At 41.0% G+C, this 17428-nt stretch overlaps 1 protein-coding gene across 4 annotated transcripts in view; it reads right to left on the reverse strand.

The window, feature by feature from the left end:
- The window catches only part of TPR (translocated promoter region, nuclear basket protein), a 34293-nt gene that overhangs the window by 3130 nt on the left and 13735 nt on the right, over positions 1-17428 (reverse strand). The window contains exons 21-47 of one of the 4 annotated variants that reach the window (XM_058843292.1): positions 17213-17375; positions 16562-16728; positions 16192-16344; positions 15567-15683; positions 14739-14942; positions 14465-14649; positions 14126-14273; positions 13631-13768; positions 12882-13013; positions 12498-12628; positions 11880-12090; positions 11585-11731; positions 11017-11215; positions 9509-9714; positions 8941-9002; positions 7854-8062; positions 7286-7558; positions 6342-6490; positions 5444-5527; positions 4927-5127; positions 4455-4586; positions 3837-3924; positions 3197-3381; positions 2207-2275; positions 1540-1649; positions 811-917; positions 51-146 (exon numbers count right to left, since the gene is read on the reverse strand). In XM_058843292.1, the coding sequence (XP_058699275.1) occupies positions 51-146; positions 811-917; positions 1540-1649; positions 2207-2275; positions 3197-3381; positions 3837-3924; positions 4455-4586; positions 4927-5127; positions 5444-5527; positions 6342-6490; positions 7286-7558; positions 7854-8062; positions 8941-9002; positions 9509-9714; positions 11017-11215; positions 11585-11731; positions 11880-12090; positions 12498-12628; positions 12882-13013; positions 13631-13768; positions 14126-14273; positions 14465-14649; positions 14739-14942; positions 15567-15683; positions 16192-16344; positions 16562-16728; positions 17213-17375 (4066 nt within the window). Of the gene's footprint in view, positions 1-50; positions 147-810; positions 918-1539; positions 1650-2206; positions 2276-3196; positions 3382-3833; positions 3925-4454; positions 4587-4926; positions 5128-5443; positions 5528-6341; positions 6491-7285; positions 7559-7853; positions 8063-8940; positions 9003-9508; positions 9715-11016; positions 11216-11584; positions 11732-11879; positions 12091-12497; positions 12629-12881; positions 13014-13630; positions 13769-14125; positions 14274-14464; positions 14650-14738; positions 14943-15566; positions 15684-16191; positions 16345-16561; positions 16729-17212; positions 17376-17428 lie in introns of all 4 variants that reach the window. The other 3 variants (XM_058843294.1, XM_058843293.1, XM_058843291.1) reach the window with 3 other exon arrangements.

Raw genomic sequence — 17428 nt, forward strand, 5'->3', positions numbered from 1 at the left:
AACCATGGGGAATCGTTCCCTGCTTTGCTCTGCAAATCTCTGCCACTTACCTGGTGCTGCCACTTGTAACGGTGTTGTGGGGACACTACGACCCCCTGATTCCTCTTCGTGGGCAAGGAATAGTGGGGTTTCATACATCCCTAAACCTGCAACACAAAGTTCCAGTGACAATCCATCCAAATAAGCAGCTAAAAAAAGGATTAACCGATGTCTTCCCTCTGGACACTTGATAAAATTCAGTCATTTGTATTTAAGCAGATTTTTGTAATTTTGTTTTGACTTGGTGTCAGAGCTGATCATAATTTATTGGGAGGTAAAACCTTGATGAAAATACTACTGCTTGTTTTTTTTTAACTTTCATCCTTGCCTTATGCCATTATTTTGCTGTGATCTTTCTTTAGAGAACAGCCTGTGTTCCATGCCAACAGGGATGCTGGGGAAAGAGACAGATTCAGACCAACACAAACACAACAGCCTGGCGATCTCTGAGCACATAAGGATATGACCCCAAGATTTCTTTGCATTTGCTGTTTTTCCCCTATTGTTTCACTACAGAGAAGCTACAACAATAGTAAAATTTAAGTTAAAAACCATTCCTTCAATATTTCATTCAATTTCAAAATCCTAACACAACTAGAAATGTAGCAGCTTGAATAACACTTTCTGTTATTCTCTCGCTGCAGACAATTATTTAAGAGTTGCACATTTCCACACTTCAACAATTTCCTGAAGCAGAATTGTATTTTGTTGACTGAATTTTCTTTTTTTCACTCAAATACCCATGGAAAAGAGAGCCCAGAACAGCTTTACCTCCTTGTGATGCCAGCTGCCCAAGATCAGAGTGACTGGAGCTGGTTTGTGGCATATCCTCAGGAGGCCCAAATCTGAACCGAGGAACTCCAGCTACCTGGGGGGAACTGGAAAAATACAGCTTTAAGGAATCCTGTGACTTCCCCAAAGATCAGGGCAGGGTGGGAAGAACTTTCTGACCAAGAGAACAAATCATGCATGAGACAAAATGAGCTAATACTGACCGTAAAAATCAGCTGAGCTACTGCTAAATAAAGAGCAATCAGCTTCTCAGATTATTGGGAACACATTCAAAATCAGTACAACAGTCCTGAGGAGAATATCCATTCTATGAATTCTCACAATTTTACATGCATTGCTGGACATGTCTCAAAAGCAAAAATAGAGGTAACTTTTCCTACTTTCATTGGTAATATTAATGGGGAGGGAGGAAGAACAAGGAAGGAAATTGGATAGATTTTTTTTTTTTGTTTGTTTAATCTCTTCTTAAATCACTAGGTTACAATACACTGGAGAATATTCACTTCTTAGTTTGCTGATCAGTTATATGACAGACAGTTCAAACAATAATTACTTATCTGCACATGCAGTTATCTATCCTACTACCTAGCATATTACTCCAATCACAAGTTCATTTAATTTAAATTTATTTTCATTTCACTGAAAAATATAAAGAAATAGAATAGAGAAAAGCCTTTTTTTTTCCTTTTTCTTTTCACATCTACTTACTGAATGGCTTCTGCAAATCCATCTGTACGATGTGGAACTACAAGAGTTGGTGTGCTTGGAACTGTTCTGTCCTCATCATCAAAGAAGTGCTGCTGCTGGAAAAAAAGAGACTGATATGAGAGCCTACAATGTATTTCCAGTTTTTACCAGGTGAGTTGAAGGTTGATTTTTCCACATAGTACAGCAAAACATATTTAGCTCTAACAAAATTCTTGTTTAATTTCAGACATCTAAAGCTGATGCCTTTGATCTTACCAAAGGTACTTTAGTTAGTCAGTCTCTCTTTTCACTCATTGAACCTGCATTTGTTCTGCCAAATACACCTGAATAAAGGGTTCAAAATTAGCTGATGAAGACAGCATAAATTAGCCTTGTTCTTTTAGAATGAGGCTGAACTTAGTATTATTTCTTTCAGCAACACAGCCTGACTGACTCTAAAAACAAATAAATAAAATCACCTTATACAAAACCAATTTGAGCCTCTTTTGAAGCCTTTTGTTTCCTGGGAGTTTTCTAGTCTTTCCACTGATACAGGAATTTACAGGACCAGGACATTTTCTGCAAGACTACAGAAACCATCGCCCCTGAAGTCAGCATTTGGGCTTCTTTAAAAAATAAAATAAACCCCAAGAGCAGGGGCTTTAGTAGTAGATTCTGATACACTCACCATTCCACCTATCCCAGGGGTCAGCTGAAGTCCTCGCCCCACTGACTGTCTTCGGGTCATTTGGATTCTCTTTACAGGAAAGAAAAGAGGGAAGTTTTGTGAATGTGGTCTAACAACAAACAAGTTCTCAGTCAGAGCCAAGGATAGCAGCTAAATGAATAATTATAGCAGTTAAATGAGTATGTATAGCAATCATAGAATCAGAATATCCTGAGCTGGAAGGGACCCACATGGATCAAGTCCAGCCCCTGCATGAAGGACAGGCCCAACAAACCCAGGAAGAGCCTGGGAGCATTGTCCAAACACTCTTGGAGCTCTGGCAGCCTTGGGCTGTGCCCACTCCCTGGGGAGCCTGTTCAGTGCCCCAGCACTCTCTGGAGGACAATGTGTATATTCTGGGCAAGTGACAGGAATATTTTACTCAAGTCTCTACTGAATATAGAATACTTGTGCACAGAAATAGTGTGATCCCAAGCCTCAGCACAAGTTAATGGTAAAGGATCATTCCAGTAAGGATGTTTTTGAAGAATTCCTGTTGTGATGTTTTAATTTACAAAATCTACAGGTCTTCAATAAACCATAATCATGGGTCAGGCACTGACTGTGAAAGGTTTAACTTGGAAAATAAATGACAACATTCCTTTGCCCTGTCTACACTGGGGCAGAGACTCATAAAAACCCTTCCAAGCTGAGCTACAACCAGGCCAAGAGAAGTTTTTTGAGTGGAAATATCATCAGCCACTGACTGACATAGCACTGGTTTAATATAATAACAATTCCAAGATAAAAAGCAGTAAGGCACTGGGGATGGATTTGTATGTTCCCTGTCCAGCTATCATCTGCAGGATGACACACACTAAATCACTTTGCTCAGCAACCATTTCCAGGACACCGAACAGCTGGCATAATTTTTCCCAATGGATTTTACTTATAAGAAATCATACAGCAATTTTTTTCAAAGTCTTCTGAGGTGCTGAAGCTGGTCTGTACCTGCACTGGGGGCCCCAGCTCCTGGGGAGGGGCGTGGATGGTGAGCCGTGGGGGCAGAGGGTGCGGTGGCCTCCGTGGGGACTGCGGGGGCCGCGGGCCCTGGCGCTCGGATGCGGACGATGGCTGCTGCTCCCTCAGGCTCTCATGGGGAAATGTGGACTCTGCAGCACTTGTGCTCCCTTCTCCTGCAACACAAATACACAGGGGGAAAACCCTAGGAAACAAGTTGAACACATGAAGGCAAATCTTCCAATTCTGCCCCCATTAATACATTTTTCCCTTGCAAGCCTGGGGACAGCCCAGTATTGTTATTTAAAATCACTTCAAGAGGACTTGTGCCAGCTACAACACCAGCACTGAAACAAAATATTAGTTGTTCAGGTGCTGATTTAGAGACAGATTAATCCACTGAGCCATTAAGTTTCCACAGCAACCAGAGCTTGAAGGATTTTCAAAGGAATTTAGCATACATCTGGAAAAAAACATTTCAAAAGAGTCCATGCTGCATGTTGAAATGGCCTTTAGTATTTCACTTACATTTTTACTTTTCAGTGCAGATTTTAACACATGGAAGACAGCTTCTACATTGCCCTCCCCCTACATACATAGACTATGAAGAAACATGGAATAACTGTACCACTATTTTGGGAATCTGCTGCCCTCTGGTTGCTTTCAGCTCCTCCCATGCTCTCTTCAGTCTCTGTTCCAGGATCTGTACCATCAGCACCCTAAAATCCCACATAAACAAGAGTATGACTAAATAAATAAAAGGCTGTTAAGAGAATATAAAAGCAGTACAAAGGTATTCAGAAAGCAAACAAAGTCAAATATATCACAACCTTAAAAGATTTCTGTAAGTATCTACAGCATTAGGTAAATATATTGAACTGTATTGAGATTTCTGAAGTTTTCAGGACCTGTGCATACACAAACATGAACAATGTAGCCACCATCATTTAATAATAACAGACAGTGAAATATCCAGCTCTTCAAAAGCCTCACCAGCTTTGGAACCATAGTATTTGCTGCTGGCTCCTGTACGTTGTATTTTCACTCACAGCCCTCTTAAACATTCCAAGTCGATTTTTCTTGTGAAAACACCAGTTTTAAGAAATTACCATCACCTAGTATCAGGATCAACTTTTGGGGATGAATTCATACCAAGATTTTTCTCTTCCAAGCATTCACATCTGTGCACTGCAGCACTGATTTGTTGTAAAAACTTTAAGAGGCTATAAAAGAAAGGTACAAATCTCACCTCAGCATCATCTGCCTCATATCCATCGTTGCCATCAGCACTACCAGTTCCTTCATTGCTGTCATCACCTTCATCTCCCATCCCTGTGTCTTCATCATCATCCTCATCCTCCTCTTCCTCATCATCGTAATCCTGAGACGAGACAATAAAAGAGCCTTCTGGAAATGCAGAAAGGGGAGTGGAATAGGCTGGATGTGGTGCACAGATCCACACCCACCCAGACATTCCCTCTCTCCCTCTTCAACAGGACGAAGGTAGAAAAGAAGATGGAAAAGCCTGAGGGCTCAGACAAAGGAAGGTAAAAGAAAAATTCAAGGTGAATTAGTAGGTAACTTTAAAACACTACAAGTTCAGGCAACATAAATATAGACCACTTACTCAGCCAAAAATATTTTGATTTAATTAGTCCTGCCTGGCTAGTTTTACATCTGATGAAAGACAAAATCATAAAGGAATTCCATGATATACATACCTCCTGCTCCCCTTCATTTTCTTCATCATCATCATCTTCATCATCACTATCAATTACAATCACATCATCTCTCTTGGACTGGCCATCCTGAGATGAAGAAGTGTTTTGCTGGTCTGACTGAAGGGATCCAAGATCTATTGGGATAGACTGGGAAGTCTCCTCGCTGTCCTCCATGGCCGCGTACTCCCCCTGTGTCACACCCTGCCAAAGACCAAAGGCAATCACCAGAACAACCAAAATCCAATGCACCATATACAACAGCAAGAGAACCAGACTCTGATGCTTAGAGGAGAGTTATCGCTGTTTTTTAAAAACTGACCAGAGGAGAGGACAAAAGGGATTGTGACAAGTGACTGTCAGTGACTGAACAGTTCAAGTCTAAACTTTAAAATATTTTAAGTGGTTTCCATGGGAAATCTGCAGGATTACATTTAAGATTTTACTTCTAAACATACTGAGAGTTTGGGGGGCAGATGGCTATTTCTGCTGAAGATTTTTGCTCTTCAAATATGCTTACTTCTCCAATGGAGTCTTGTGAGTCTTGATTGTATGTTTGTGTCTCCACCTCTCCATCAGTGCTCTCTTCTGCTGTTACTTCCTCCTGGAAGAGCAATAATTTTCTCATTTAAAACACAGCATTAGCCCTAAACACGTTTGAGGTTTTTTGTTTTTTTTGTTTACTTCTTTTTATTTCTTTAATAAAAATTATCATTTCCCACAAAGATAATGGGCAACATTTTCTTCCACTTCCTTAGCAATGCTTTTATCAAAAAATCTCACTTCCCTGCCCTGGAGAAATACAATTTCCCCAGCCCACTGGACCTCAGCATACCTCAATCTTTTCAGGACCAAAACCAAATCATCAAAGTTTCCCATTCTACCTCCTTAAATGATGTTCTTACACAATCCTGCCCTTTTTCTCTTATGAACATAACTCTGGCACAGAGTTAGTAAACATCTTTGGCTTCCTTAACATTGTGAGGTTCTGTCTCAATTTCATCCCCTTTTCACAGCACATCCCAAATCCCTCACACCAACATTCACATGCATCTTCTGCAGGCTTTTCCACCAGCTCGTCTTTGCTTCCTATCTCCTAAATACCCTGTGGTTTTGTCCAGAGTTACTGTAGATAAAGACCTTCTGAACCACACTGAAAGAAGTTTGAACGTCTCCCTCCTCAATCCTAAGATAAGGCCCTCTCTCTTCCATCCTACAGGTTAAGATTTTCATCATTTATTCTAACTGGTTTAACCTCTGCCTTTTTAGATACCCAAATACAATTGTTTCTTCCCAAACAGATTAGAAAGTCAATTAACAATTCACTGATTTGCTCCGAAGTAACACATTTTTTCTTCCCATTCAAATCCTACAAAGGGACAGATTAAGTAGTACTGCAACATTAGGTTTGTGCAAACCTCAGGCCCAACTCTCTGCATGATTCTCAGTTTCTTTGAAGTAGGTGCATCCACTGTTTCCTCAGAGATTTGGTCTGAGTTCTCCACAGTGTTGTCCTCCTCTTCCTCTCGGGAGCGTTTAGACAGTGAGGAACTGGGGGTGGCTGAAACTTCAAACACCTCTGAGTTACTTTCAGAACAACACATGTACAAACCAGAAATCAAAACCTTTGTTATTTTCCTCTGAAGATCACCTCCACTTCTGCACCGAATGACAACAATCAGTCAGAATTGCACTGAACTGTTTTCTAGGCCAGGAAAACATCAACCCTTTTAGTTACAAGTCTTAAGCTCTCAGGCCTTTATTCACAACTTAACTGACTCTAAGTATAAGCCTCAGGGTACAACCCAAATATTTCTTCCAACATCTTTGCTTTGGACAAGTACACCCAAAATCTTAAGGAGTGTATCAGCTGGAAAAAGAGAACCCAAACAGTTTGCAGAAATGTTTTTTTTTGGGGGGGGAACAAATATTCTATTTACACTGTGTAGGGCAAATAGATGTGCAACACTATATTAGAGTGATTCGCTTTAGAGTACTTCCTATATTTGAAATTCAAGCTTAAGTAGCTTACTCATGGCTCCTAAAATTAACCTTGCTCATAATGGCATGGAAACAGAGCCAGCAAGGTTTAATGTATTAAACTCCAAAGCTGATCTGAAAAAGACAAACACAAAGTTTTATTTTCTTTCTACTTTTAGAAATGCAGTGCCAACAGCATTTCAGAGGCACCATTTCTGACAGCTCAAGAAGGAAGCCTGAATTCAGAAGTTCTTAAAATGTGCAATAAACTAAGGGAGGGGAAAAAGGCCTGAACTGAAGTGAGGGCTGGTTGGCCAAGGGTCAAACTGGAGCTACTTTTAAGGAACTACTGAGCAAGGCAGGCCTACAAAATGATACCAACCTGTGCCAAACACGGCTGTGGAAGTGGAGGGCCTCTCTATCTGGGAGCTCTGCACCACCTCCACGATGGCAGGGGCTGGCTCCTGAGCTGCAGGTTCGATCTGAGCATGGCTTTGCTGGGTGGGCTGCACAAAGGCAGTGGCCTGTGTCTGCTGCTGCACAGTCAGGATGGGCTGGGGCAGGGATGTCTGCACGTTGGGGCTGGTGGAGCGCACAGAGCCACTGGTGCTCCCGAACACTGGGACGTGCTCCACAGGTCCTTCTGACTGCATGGCTGGAAGGCAAACAGCAGCACAGTCAGGGTCTTCATTCATCCAGCACAGCTGACATTCTCCCTCCTCAGGATGCCCTGAGCAAGCACATTCAGTGTTTTGCAGATGAATTAATGTTATGCACATCTCTAGCTCAGGAACTTTGCTGCAAGTAGAATGGTCATGGAAGTGCAACACTTCAAGAGATTCAGGGACAATGACACTGTGTGAGGCCCTTCCAAACTGACTGCAAACATTTCAAGGCAAAGGTAGCAGTTCTGAGTACTGAGGATCCTTATAGTACACTAAAAAGCTCACCTTCCTGAGTCTCCACCTGTGTTGTGGGCATAACTGTGGCTGTGGGGGTAGTGGTGGGATTGGTGACCGTGGCAGGAGTCACCATTGGACGGATGCTGGCTCTTGGAGTAGATTTATTCCCAGCTATTGCAGCAGCAGTCACTTTACTGGGAGTTGACACAACAGGAGTTGGTTTAATGTTTGCTGTTGGGGGATCTGAAGTGCTGGCACTGAAAAACAGGAGATGGGTTTCATCATGGTACAGAAAGAAGATGTTAAAAATAACAAACTAATAGCCAGAAACACTATTTTTTAAAGCTTTTACATTTAAAAGCCTGACAAGAGCATAAGGAATTGTCTTTCAACTTTTTATAGTTGAAAGAAGAGAGACATACTATGCCATAAATAGTGTTTTATCCAGCTTGGAGAACTGACAGGTTTCTTCCAAGGTAATCAAGTGGGAATCTAGTAACAGATCAAAATGTTCATACTGTTGACTGCACTGGGACTTTATTTCAGTGAGTAAAACATCTTACATCAAAATTGATTCACTCAATACAGAGCAATGTCATCTCTTGCCTGAGACAAGGGGCAGTCAAATTTTAGGAGACTTTTTAAAAGTCTTGCTGTCTAAAGGATGCATTCATATCAGCTGAGAGAAGTTTGTTATCCCAGCTTGGTAGTATAGCAATATTTCCTATTTCAGAGCTTAGGCAAATGACTATTTTATCTGTGGTTAGAGTTATCTGTTCAGTCCATTTCTCATTCTTTCACAAGGAAGATCCTTCCTAAAACCAAAAGGGTTAAAGTTAACAAGCAAAATTATACAACTTCTAAAACCTTGAAGTCTCAAAACAATTTTAAAAAATCTTCCATGTTTCCCAGATACCACGTTCCTGGTGGTTAATATGCCAATTTACAGCTCAAAAGCCCTATTGATTAGACATAGCTGAGAAAACAGGAGAAATGTATTATGTCAGTCAGTATCTTTGCAGTAGTTTAAGAAAAATTATGAAAAGTCATAGGCTTTCTAAAAGGAAGAGCAACTACATAATGATAAATCCAAGAAGTATTAACCACAGAAACTCTGCAAACCCCTTGAACTCACATTCCTCTTTCACCTGAAGCTGGAGTAGACTTGAGTGAGATTTGCCTCTGCTGTTCTGGGACCTATTAGGTAAAAATCAGAAATATCATGTCATGTACACATGAAGCAGAGCAGGAAACATGGAAAACACTTCAGCACTGTGCTAACAAGTCTGTGAGAGAAATGCTTGTTGGGTGTTTACTTGGCCAGACTCTCTAATTATGGCAAATTCCCCAAACCAAATCATACCAGCCATACCAAGGCTGGAAAACAATTTGGTAACTGCTCAGGTATTTTCTGAAGCTTTGAGACATGAACCCATTATACTGAATGCACGAGTAAAATACAAAAATAGAGGGCACAGCATGAACAGCTCCTTGGCTGATTCACAGTGAATGGCAGAACTGCCTGCTTGTTGGCACTGGGAATTCTGATTAGGGCAGGAAATTTAAATTAAGTTCTGAACCCTTACTGTAGCCAACCTGTGCATTTCCAAGAGCAGGTCACGGTGGCATGTGAGTACTGGCTGGGCAGTGGTGGCCTGGCTGCTGTCCCAGGGCTGCCTGGCAGGATTGTGTATGTTTTGTACCTTATTTGTGGACTCTGGGGGCTCATCCCGCTGCTCATGGTGCCGCTCCTGCTGCTCCCGGAGCTCCCTCTCCAGGCGGCAGATCCGTCCCTCATACTGGGACTTCAGGGCGCTCATCCGCACCTCCAGCTCTGTCTTCTGCTCCTCGAGGGAGCTGCTCTTCTGCTTCCACTCCTCATTTTCCTTTGTGAGCTGTTCTTTTGTACCTGGTGGAACAGGAAAGGGCTCACCCTTGCTGAATCTGCACACTGAAAACCTGGGTGTTTTACCAGGTCACTGGAGTATTCTGTAATCTGTCATGGGGTGACTTTATTATGCTTGTATCCCCAGTTGTCTGTTCTGTTTATGCTGGATATTAAGTTCTGCACCCTTAAGACTGGTCCCAAGAGCCAAGTGGGGAAGAAGCAGCGTGCAGTTTGTTTTCAGAAACTGCACTCACTGCCCCACATGCTGCTCTGGACTGTGCTGTCTGCAGCAAGGACAGACAGTGGGACAGAGCTCTACTTTGCTTTTCGTTCGTTTTTAGCAAGCTGAGGCAGAGAAGTTCCCCGGACTGTTTTTATCCTTTTTCTTGGATCTGTTCAAACCTGCTGTGGACTGAAGCCCCAGACAAACCCCGGGAGCTCAGGCCTGTGGCCCAACGGGGCCTGGGCCTCGGCACTTTCCAGCACCAGAGGGACTGATACGAGACTGAGCGAGCTGAGCTACACCACATGACAAGGACTTTTCCAGATTTGCCATTTCCTCCAACAGCAAGAGGTTTTATTGTTTAATGCTATTCAATTTTTATGCTTGTGAATACTTTGCTTGTTAAATAGACATTTTTTTCCACTTTTCTCTAAGGAAATCTTTTCCCAAACCAGCTGGGGGAGGGGCTGCTTAAATTTGCTTTTTAGAGGGACCCCATTTGGAGGTTTTCTCACATATTTGCCCTAAACCAGGACAAAATCCTAAAAGTGTTAAGCTATAAAAGGAAATCTGGGAGGCAATATGGCCATTTTTCTTTTTAATTGCAATTAAGTAAAAAGAAACTAAAGATAGAAAAACATGTAATATATATATAGATAAATAAAGACTAAAAGAAGTAATCCCAAAAGAACAAGATGTTTCCAGCAAGCTCTTACACCATCATTCTTCTCAGTGACATTTAAACAAGAGGAGACAATGTGTTTTACACCTGCACATTTAGGGAAGGGGAGAATTACCTGAGCTGTTAGTAGGGCAAATCTGCTCTAATCAACAGAAGGATCAAAAATGGGGGGTATCATGTTGGGTGGCCAAAAGTAAGAAAAACTTTTTCTATGTCCAGTGTTCACTTTCTTACGTACTTATATAATCCCCTGGAGGAATTAAATTTTAAACTTTAGAACAATCCCTGTAGCACTTAGTCTAGAAAACACTTTTCAGTAAAATATGAAGCAGGTCATATTTTTCAAGCATCCTGTCTAAAGGTTTTTCCATAGAAATAATTGAAAATCTCTATAGACAGAAAAAAAGAATTACAATACCAGCTAACTGTGCAATTTTCTGCTTGGCTGCAAGCAAGGTCTTCCTTGTTTTCTCTTCCTTCTCAGTGATCTGTTGCCTGAGCTGTTCTTCCTGTGTAGTCTTCTCTTGTAGATCTTGATGGAAACGGGCCAGTTCTGCCTGTAGCTGCATTATCTGCTCCTGAAGATTTCTAACTTCAGTTTCTTTTTCTGTTATTGTCTAGGGAGAGAGAAAGATTGCAATTGTTGGCCACAACCAGCTACTCTGGCCCAAGTTCCAAGGATTAACTGGTATCAACTGGCTACTGGATTAAAGTTAAAAGGCTTCTTAACAAGAGTTCAGACCTTTCTGAATGCAAGAGCCGGAGAAGAGCATTCTCTTTCCCACTTATTTGAGGAAATAATGTGAGACACACTAGACAGAGGATTTACAACGGGCTTAAGATCACTCTTTCCCAAGAAAGTAGAGGCATAGTTGGTCACTTCACATATTTCTGTGACACACATTAAAACACCCTCCCTTTCTTCACTGTTTCACACTTAGGAGTGCAGTGGAGAACAGTACTCCAAAATTACTCACTGCTCTTACCTTTTGTAAGCTTTCAACCTGAGTCTCCAAATTCTTTGTCTTCACTTCAGCTTGACTGAGAGTGTCTTTTAGCTCTTGTACTTCCCGGACAGAAACTTGGTCTTCTTGTGGTTCTGCCAAAGGCAGAGTTGACACTTCAGCAACCAACTGAAAGGCATCAAGGGGTACAAGGCTGAAGTGGACTCACAATGTCATTATTCTCACAATATGATTTTTTGTGTGCTAAGTGATCGGTTTAAAAGTTCTGGGCAAAGCCCATGAACTCTAAGGAATGCTCCATTTCTGTTCTATCTACCTTATCATGCTGTGCTTTCAGCTCCTCATACTGAGTCTTGTACCTGCGACCGATTTTCTTGACCTGTGTTATAGTTTTCACTTTTTCCTGTATGTCAGCCACTTTAGCATCCAGTTCTTTCTGCAAAGTGTCCTTTTCTGTTCTTATTTTAGTTACTTCGTCCTTCAAGCTCTGAACAAGATTCTGGCTTGTAGTCAAGGATGCATTAGTTCTAAATGACAAGAGATCAGAGGGAGATGCAAATGAGGTGCTTGAAACATATATACTTCAATATCCCTTACTCATGTAACATCACAGGCATTATCTGTAGCGGATTGAGTTTTCTAGGATTTTGCAATAGAGAATAGAAATTATTTCAATATATCCTACAATACTACGAATACGATATACATACTACAAATATACACCACAATATATTACTTTGGAATAATTTCAGCCAATAGACAGCTTGCAAAACAACTCTCACTTCACCTTACCTGCTTGTTATCAAGCCACAGAAAGAATACTAAAAGCTTCACATTTACCCGGAGACACTTAAGAAATTACACTTCCAGATACAGCTATAATTAAAATATTTTGCTTTGCACTAAACTTTTTACGAATTGACCAACACCACACCTGGCAACTTCTGCTTTAAGCCTGCCTGTTTCTTCACTCATCTGTTGGACACGCTTGGCATTTGCCTCCTTCTCAGAGAGCAGTTTTCGATATTCTTCGAGATCGGTGTCCTTCTGCTGGCTCAGTAAGTGCTGAAAGGGGAAGAAAACAGGGATATTTTTGTAAAATAATTACAGTTATAGCCAGAAAATCTCTTTGAATTAGAGCCGCTGCTTTTGCATTTTGATATGGAATAGCCAAGAACCTGTGTGAACAATGCTTTATAATTCAAATGCATTTCATAGTTTTTTTTATTCTTTGTAAGAAAATTAGCACTTTTTTAGTTGTTTGACTGGTGGGCCTTTTTTTCCACATTATGTTCTTTGAAAGGAGGCATTTCCCCACCTGAGTCCGGGCTTTCCAGCGTTTAACATCCTCTTCCAAGAGCTTTTTCTCTGCCTGCAGCATTCCACTCTTCTCACTGAGCTCAGCATTCGACTCTTGCAGGGGCAGGATGTCTGCCTCGAGCTTGCGTACCTGAGAAAGCACAATAAAGTGTTACACTCTGCGTCTCAGGAGACTGAAAGAATCCCTCAGGAAAAGGTCATGATAGAGCTTCTTTCCTAACTCTCTGCCTTCCAGTGGCCAGCTGGAGGAAGAGAAAAGGACAAGGGCAACAGCAGAGGATGATCCTACAGAGAAAAAAATATTGATGTGACTTCCCAATCTTAGACGCCCACTCTGTACTTTGGTACAGGAGAGATTATTAATGTTAAAATCCAATGCACTGAATTCCATTAAAAAGAGCAGTATCGCCCTTTTAACTCTTAATAAAGGTGTGGTCTGTTTTATATGTATTCTTGTGCCATTTTTTTGTTTAATTGCTGATAATATCTTTGTTCCTGGTATATCTCTAGCCAAGAACAAACACTGATGTTCAGGTTCATCTAAATGGATCTGAACTTCAAGCTTCCCAGTGCTACAGATGGATCAGTATCTTCTAAAATTTGAAATGGAAAGTTTCCTTATTAGTGCTGGCTTCAAGGAATAATTATAATGCAAATCATGCATTTACTGTAATTAGCAATGGTGTATCCCAACATTTAACTCATAGACTGAATATGTGAAAGGTTTATGTGAAGCTCAGTACTAACCTTTGCTTGTATCTGCTGTAGGTCTTGCTCCAGCCTCTCCTTCTCCTCCCTTAACATCTTGTTGGTTTCTATGAGTATGTTCATGGTCTCAGTTTTCTTCATTAATTCTTCATGCTGTGCAATGGTTTTTGCTGTTACCTGTGGAAAGAGTCAACTCAGTCATTTGTTTTTCTTGCACATGCACATATACTCCACCTGGATCTGGTATAATACCACTTTGAAAAGCTATGGCATTAATTTTCTCACATGTACATTCAAGACAATGGGAAGCAGGAGATGAGGGAAAAAAAGATGAATTATCTTTATTTTCCCTAATGATGAGATTTTGGAATTGCCAGTCTCTCACAAGACTCAAAACAAGATACTTCATTTGGTTATAAGAAATCCCAGTTTAAAAAAAAACCCAAATTCTTTCAAAAATTCTATTTGGGGCACAGACAGCCCCAGATCAGCCCTGTACTCACTGAAATCATAAGCATTAACCCCCAGCCATACCTGCACCTTCTCCCTCTCAGCATTGAGGCTGTCCTGCAGCTCCTGGAGCTCCCTCTCCAGGTGCTCCACTCTCTGGCGGTACCGCAGGCTCTCCACCTGTGCCACCTCAAACCTCGTCTCCGCAATCTCCTTCTCCCGACGGATAAACCTGCAGGGAAGAGTTCAACACCACATCACACCAGGAAAATGTTCTCATGTAGTACAACCACCTCCAACCACCAGCAAAAAAAAACCACTTGACTTTTTAACATTATCCTTCAAGTATAAAATAATACAGAACTATTTAAGTTCAAATTTAATTTATAACTGCCAGAACAAGGAGCCTAGAGCTAAGGTTACCTAAGAATTTCCAAGATTTGTTCCTGGGATTTGCCTTCCTCACTAAGAGAAACATTTGCTGCAGTTGGGATGGCTTCTTTCATGGAAGTCACCATCTTATTGCTCATGCTCTCCAGCTGCTCATGTAATAATCGATTTTGTTTTTCCAGATCCTCACAGCGGGATGCAAGTTTTGAAGCTTCATCCTACAACAAAATTATTTGCTGACTGTGATTTCTGTGGTTGAATTTCTGTTAACTGAAAAAACCCACTGAAACAACAAAGCCAATCACACCTTAATCATTCTCTCTCTCTCTTCCCAGGAGGCTTTGGATTCCAGGAGCTCAGACTCTGCTTTCTGAGCAGCCTCCTCCAGCTGCTGCCTCACTGTTGCATTCTTGGCGACTTGCTCTTTGATGGCCTGTAGTGCCTCCACATCAGCAGCATGAAGCATCAATTCTCGCTCATATTTGTTCTGAGCTTCAGAAGCCATCATTGCCTGCACAAAACCAGAATAAATAAACTCTGCTACCCTCAAAGAGACAAAATCAATGACCACAAAGCAAAAAGAAAACCACTGCCCAAAAGCTCTGTTATTCTCAAACACAGGAAACATGGAAATGTCCACCTACTACATTTGGGGTTGGATTAAATAGTCAAGTTTTTCAACATCCTTGACACCAATTAGCGCTGCTGGAATTCTCATCTGCAGAAAAGTAAATTCCCTTTAAAAAATAATTGGTAACACGACAATCTTATCAGCTGCTGCTAAATATCACACTGCCCCACAGTTGTAAAAGACAACAATTATCTTTTGGGTTAGAAAAATACTCTCCCCATTGTCCTGTTGGGAGCATTTTCACCTCCCTCCTCAGGGAATGCAGGCAGCAATTCCTTAAAACCAGTTAATTACATTCCCGAATTAATCTTTTTACATAATGAAACAGACCTTAGAAATCTATTGCATTCAATAAGCAGCTGCTCCCAAAATAGAGAATGGGCTCTCCCAGCACTTTTCCTGCCTCCAGCAGACCCTGAGTAACAAGTTTAGTTTTGAATTCTACTGAAAGCTGACAGGAGTTTTGCTGACCCTGGCTAAAATAGGCAAACACCACAAACATACTTGTTCCTGGCAGTCCCTCCTGGCCTGCTGTTCATTATTCAGAGCTGTGCTGGCTCTCTGAAGAGCTTCCTGAACTTCTGACTGCACAGCTGACAGACTCTTCTTCAGCTCTGAAAGCTGCAGTGACAGGGGAACAAGAACAAAGTAAGAACAAACCCAGTACCAAGTGGCAAAGAATTTGCAGTCCTGAACAGAGTCATTCATAACGGTGATTATTTTATTACTTATGGATTAAAATTAGTGCTAAAAGAGACAAATACTTTCTATATTTTGACTTATTAATATACAGAGCTCTTTTCCAGTGAAAATATAATCCTTTACTTTCAGAGTTGGGCCTGCAGTAATTCTAGTTAGAGTAATTTTGTTTCCTTCTGAAACCTCAAGCAAAGGCTGTTACTTATGTTTTCCTGCTCAAAGTTCAGGCAGAGAGTGACAGCTTTAAACACACAATCGCTCCACTGAAGTGACACTGTCAAATGTAGCGCTCATGTTTGGAAAGCTCTCACTAATTCAGGTATCTAAAAGATGTGGTTTGGGGCACTGCTACACTGTGAGACCCAAGTGAAGCTGAGGGAGCTTTGTGAAATCCCATTCATGGAGACTCTCGGGATGGGGCAGTGCATACCTGTTGCTCCATGTTCTCCACAGCTTTACGCTTCTCCTCCTGCAGCTCTTGTTTTTCTTTTTCTGATTCCATCAACTTCTTTTCCAGCTGTGTCTGATATTCTGAAGACTCCTTCAGACGAGCTTCAACTGTTGTACGAACTTCCTCTGTCACCTTCATTAAAATCAATCATGAGATCCATTTTTTATCCAGTTAAATACATTATTCGGATAAAAAACTGGAATTTTATTAACTGTATAAAGCCAAAAGAGGTATTCTCAGCATCTAATTTAAAACAACAACACTGAAAATGTGGAAAATCACAAACAGCAATGGATTTTTGCTCTAAAAAATAATTAAAGTAAATAAAAATAAGTAGTTAACTACTGACTTGTTTTTCCTTATTGAGGGATTCCTCCAGGCTAAGAACCATGGCCCTGTACTGCTCCACATTACTGGAACTAGTCTTGAGCCTCTCTCTCAAGTCATTGACTTGCTCCTCAGCTTGTCTCAGCCGACTTACAAGATCATCCACATCTTCATTTGTACTAGGCTGACCTGCAATATCAGAACACATTCATTTACTGATATTTAATTTAGTTTTAAAACCACTGTTCTCTTGAAAACTGAAGTAATTTTAGGATAATGACATGATAAAAACAATTACTTTCACAAAGCTTCCCTAAATAAAACTGTAAGGTCTCACCAAAATAAGGACTTACAATAAACATCACTGAATGTTTAGAACCATGTAACCTAATACATTTAAGCTCCCTCAAATAAAAATAAAAGGAATCCTTTAAGAAGTTTTGCATTATTTTTCCGCTTTGTCAAAGACTGTTTGGATGTGAATTTCACATAAACAAATCATGCTGGTAATCATGTGTCTGAATATGTGATTGCAGTAACAAAGTGGTTTATTATTTAGTGTACTGTTTAGTGTCCAAATTCTAACTATTTTGGACTGTGAATTTTACCATTCTGCAGATGACAATGCTTAGCATAAAGAGAAATTAAGTGTAGAGGAAGATTTTATCTTTACCTGGAGGTCTTTGTGAGGACTGGGATGTGAGCTGGGCCTCAGTGTTGTTCAGCTGTTGTTTCAGCATGGCACTTTCCTTCTGGGCGTTCTTCAGGAGCTCCTTTGTGCTGATGTGACGATTAGTCTCTGTCTCCAGCTGCCTCTTTAGGTCCAGGATATGAACCTGCAAGCACAGGGTTCTTCAGTTTGCAACTATTCCCAAATGGCACACAGGCC

This window comes from Poecile atricapillus, chromosome 7, assembly GCF_030490865.1.
Source record: "Poecile atricapillus isolate bPoeAtr1 chromosome 7, bPoeAtr1.hap1, whole genome shotgun sequence".
NCBI classification, from domain to species: Eukaryota; Metazoa; Chordata; class Aves; order Passeriformes; family Paridae; genus Poecile; species Poecile atricapillus.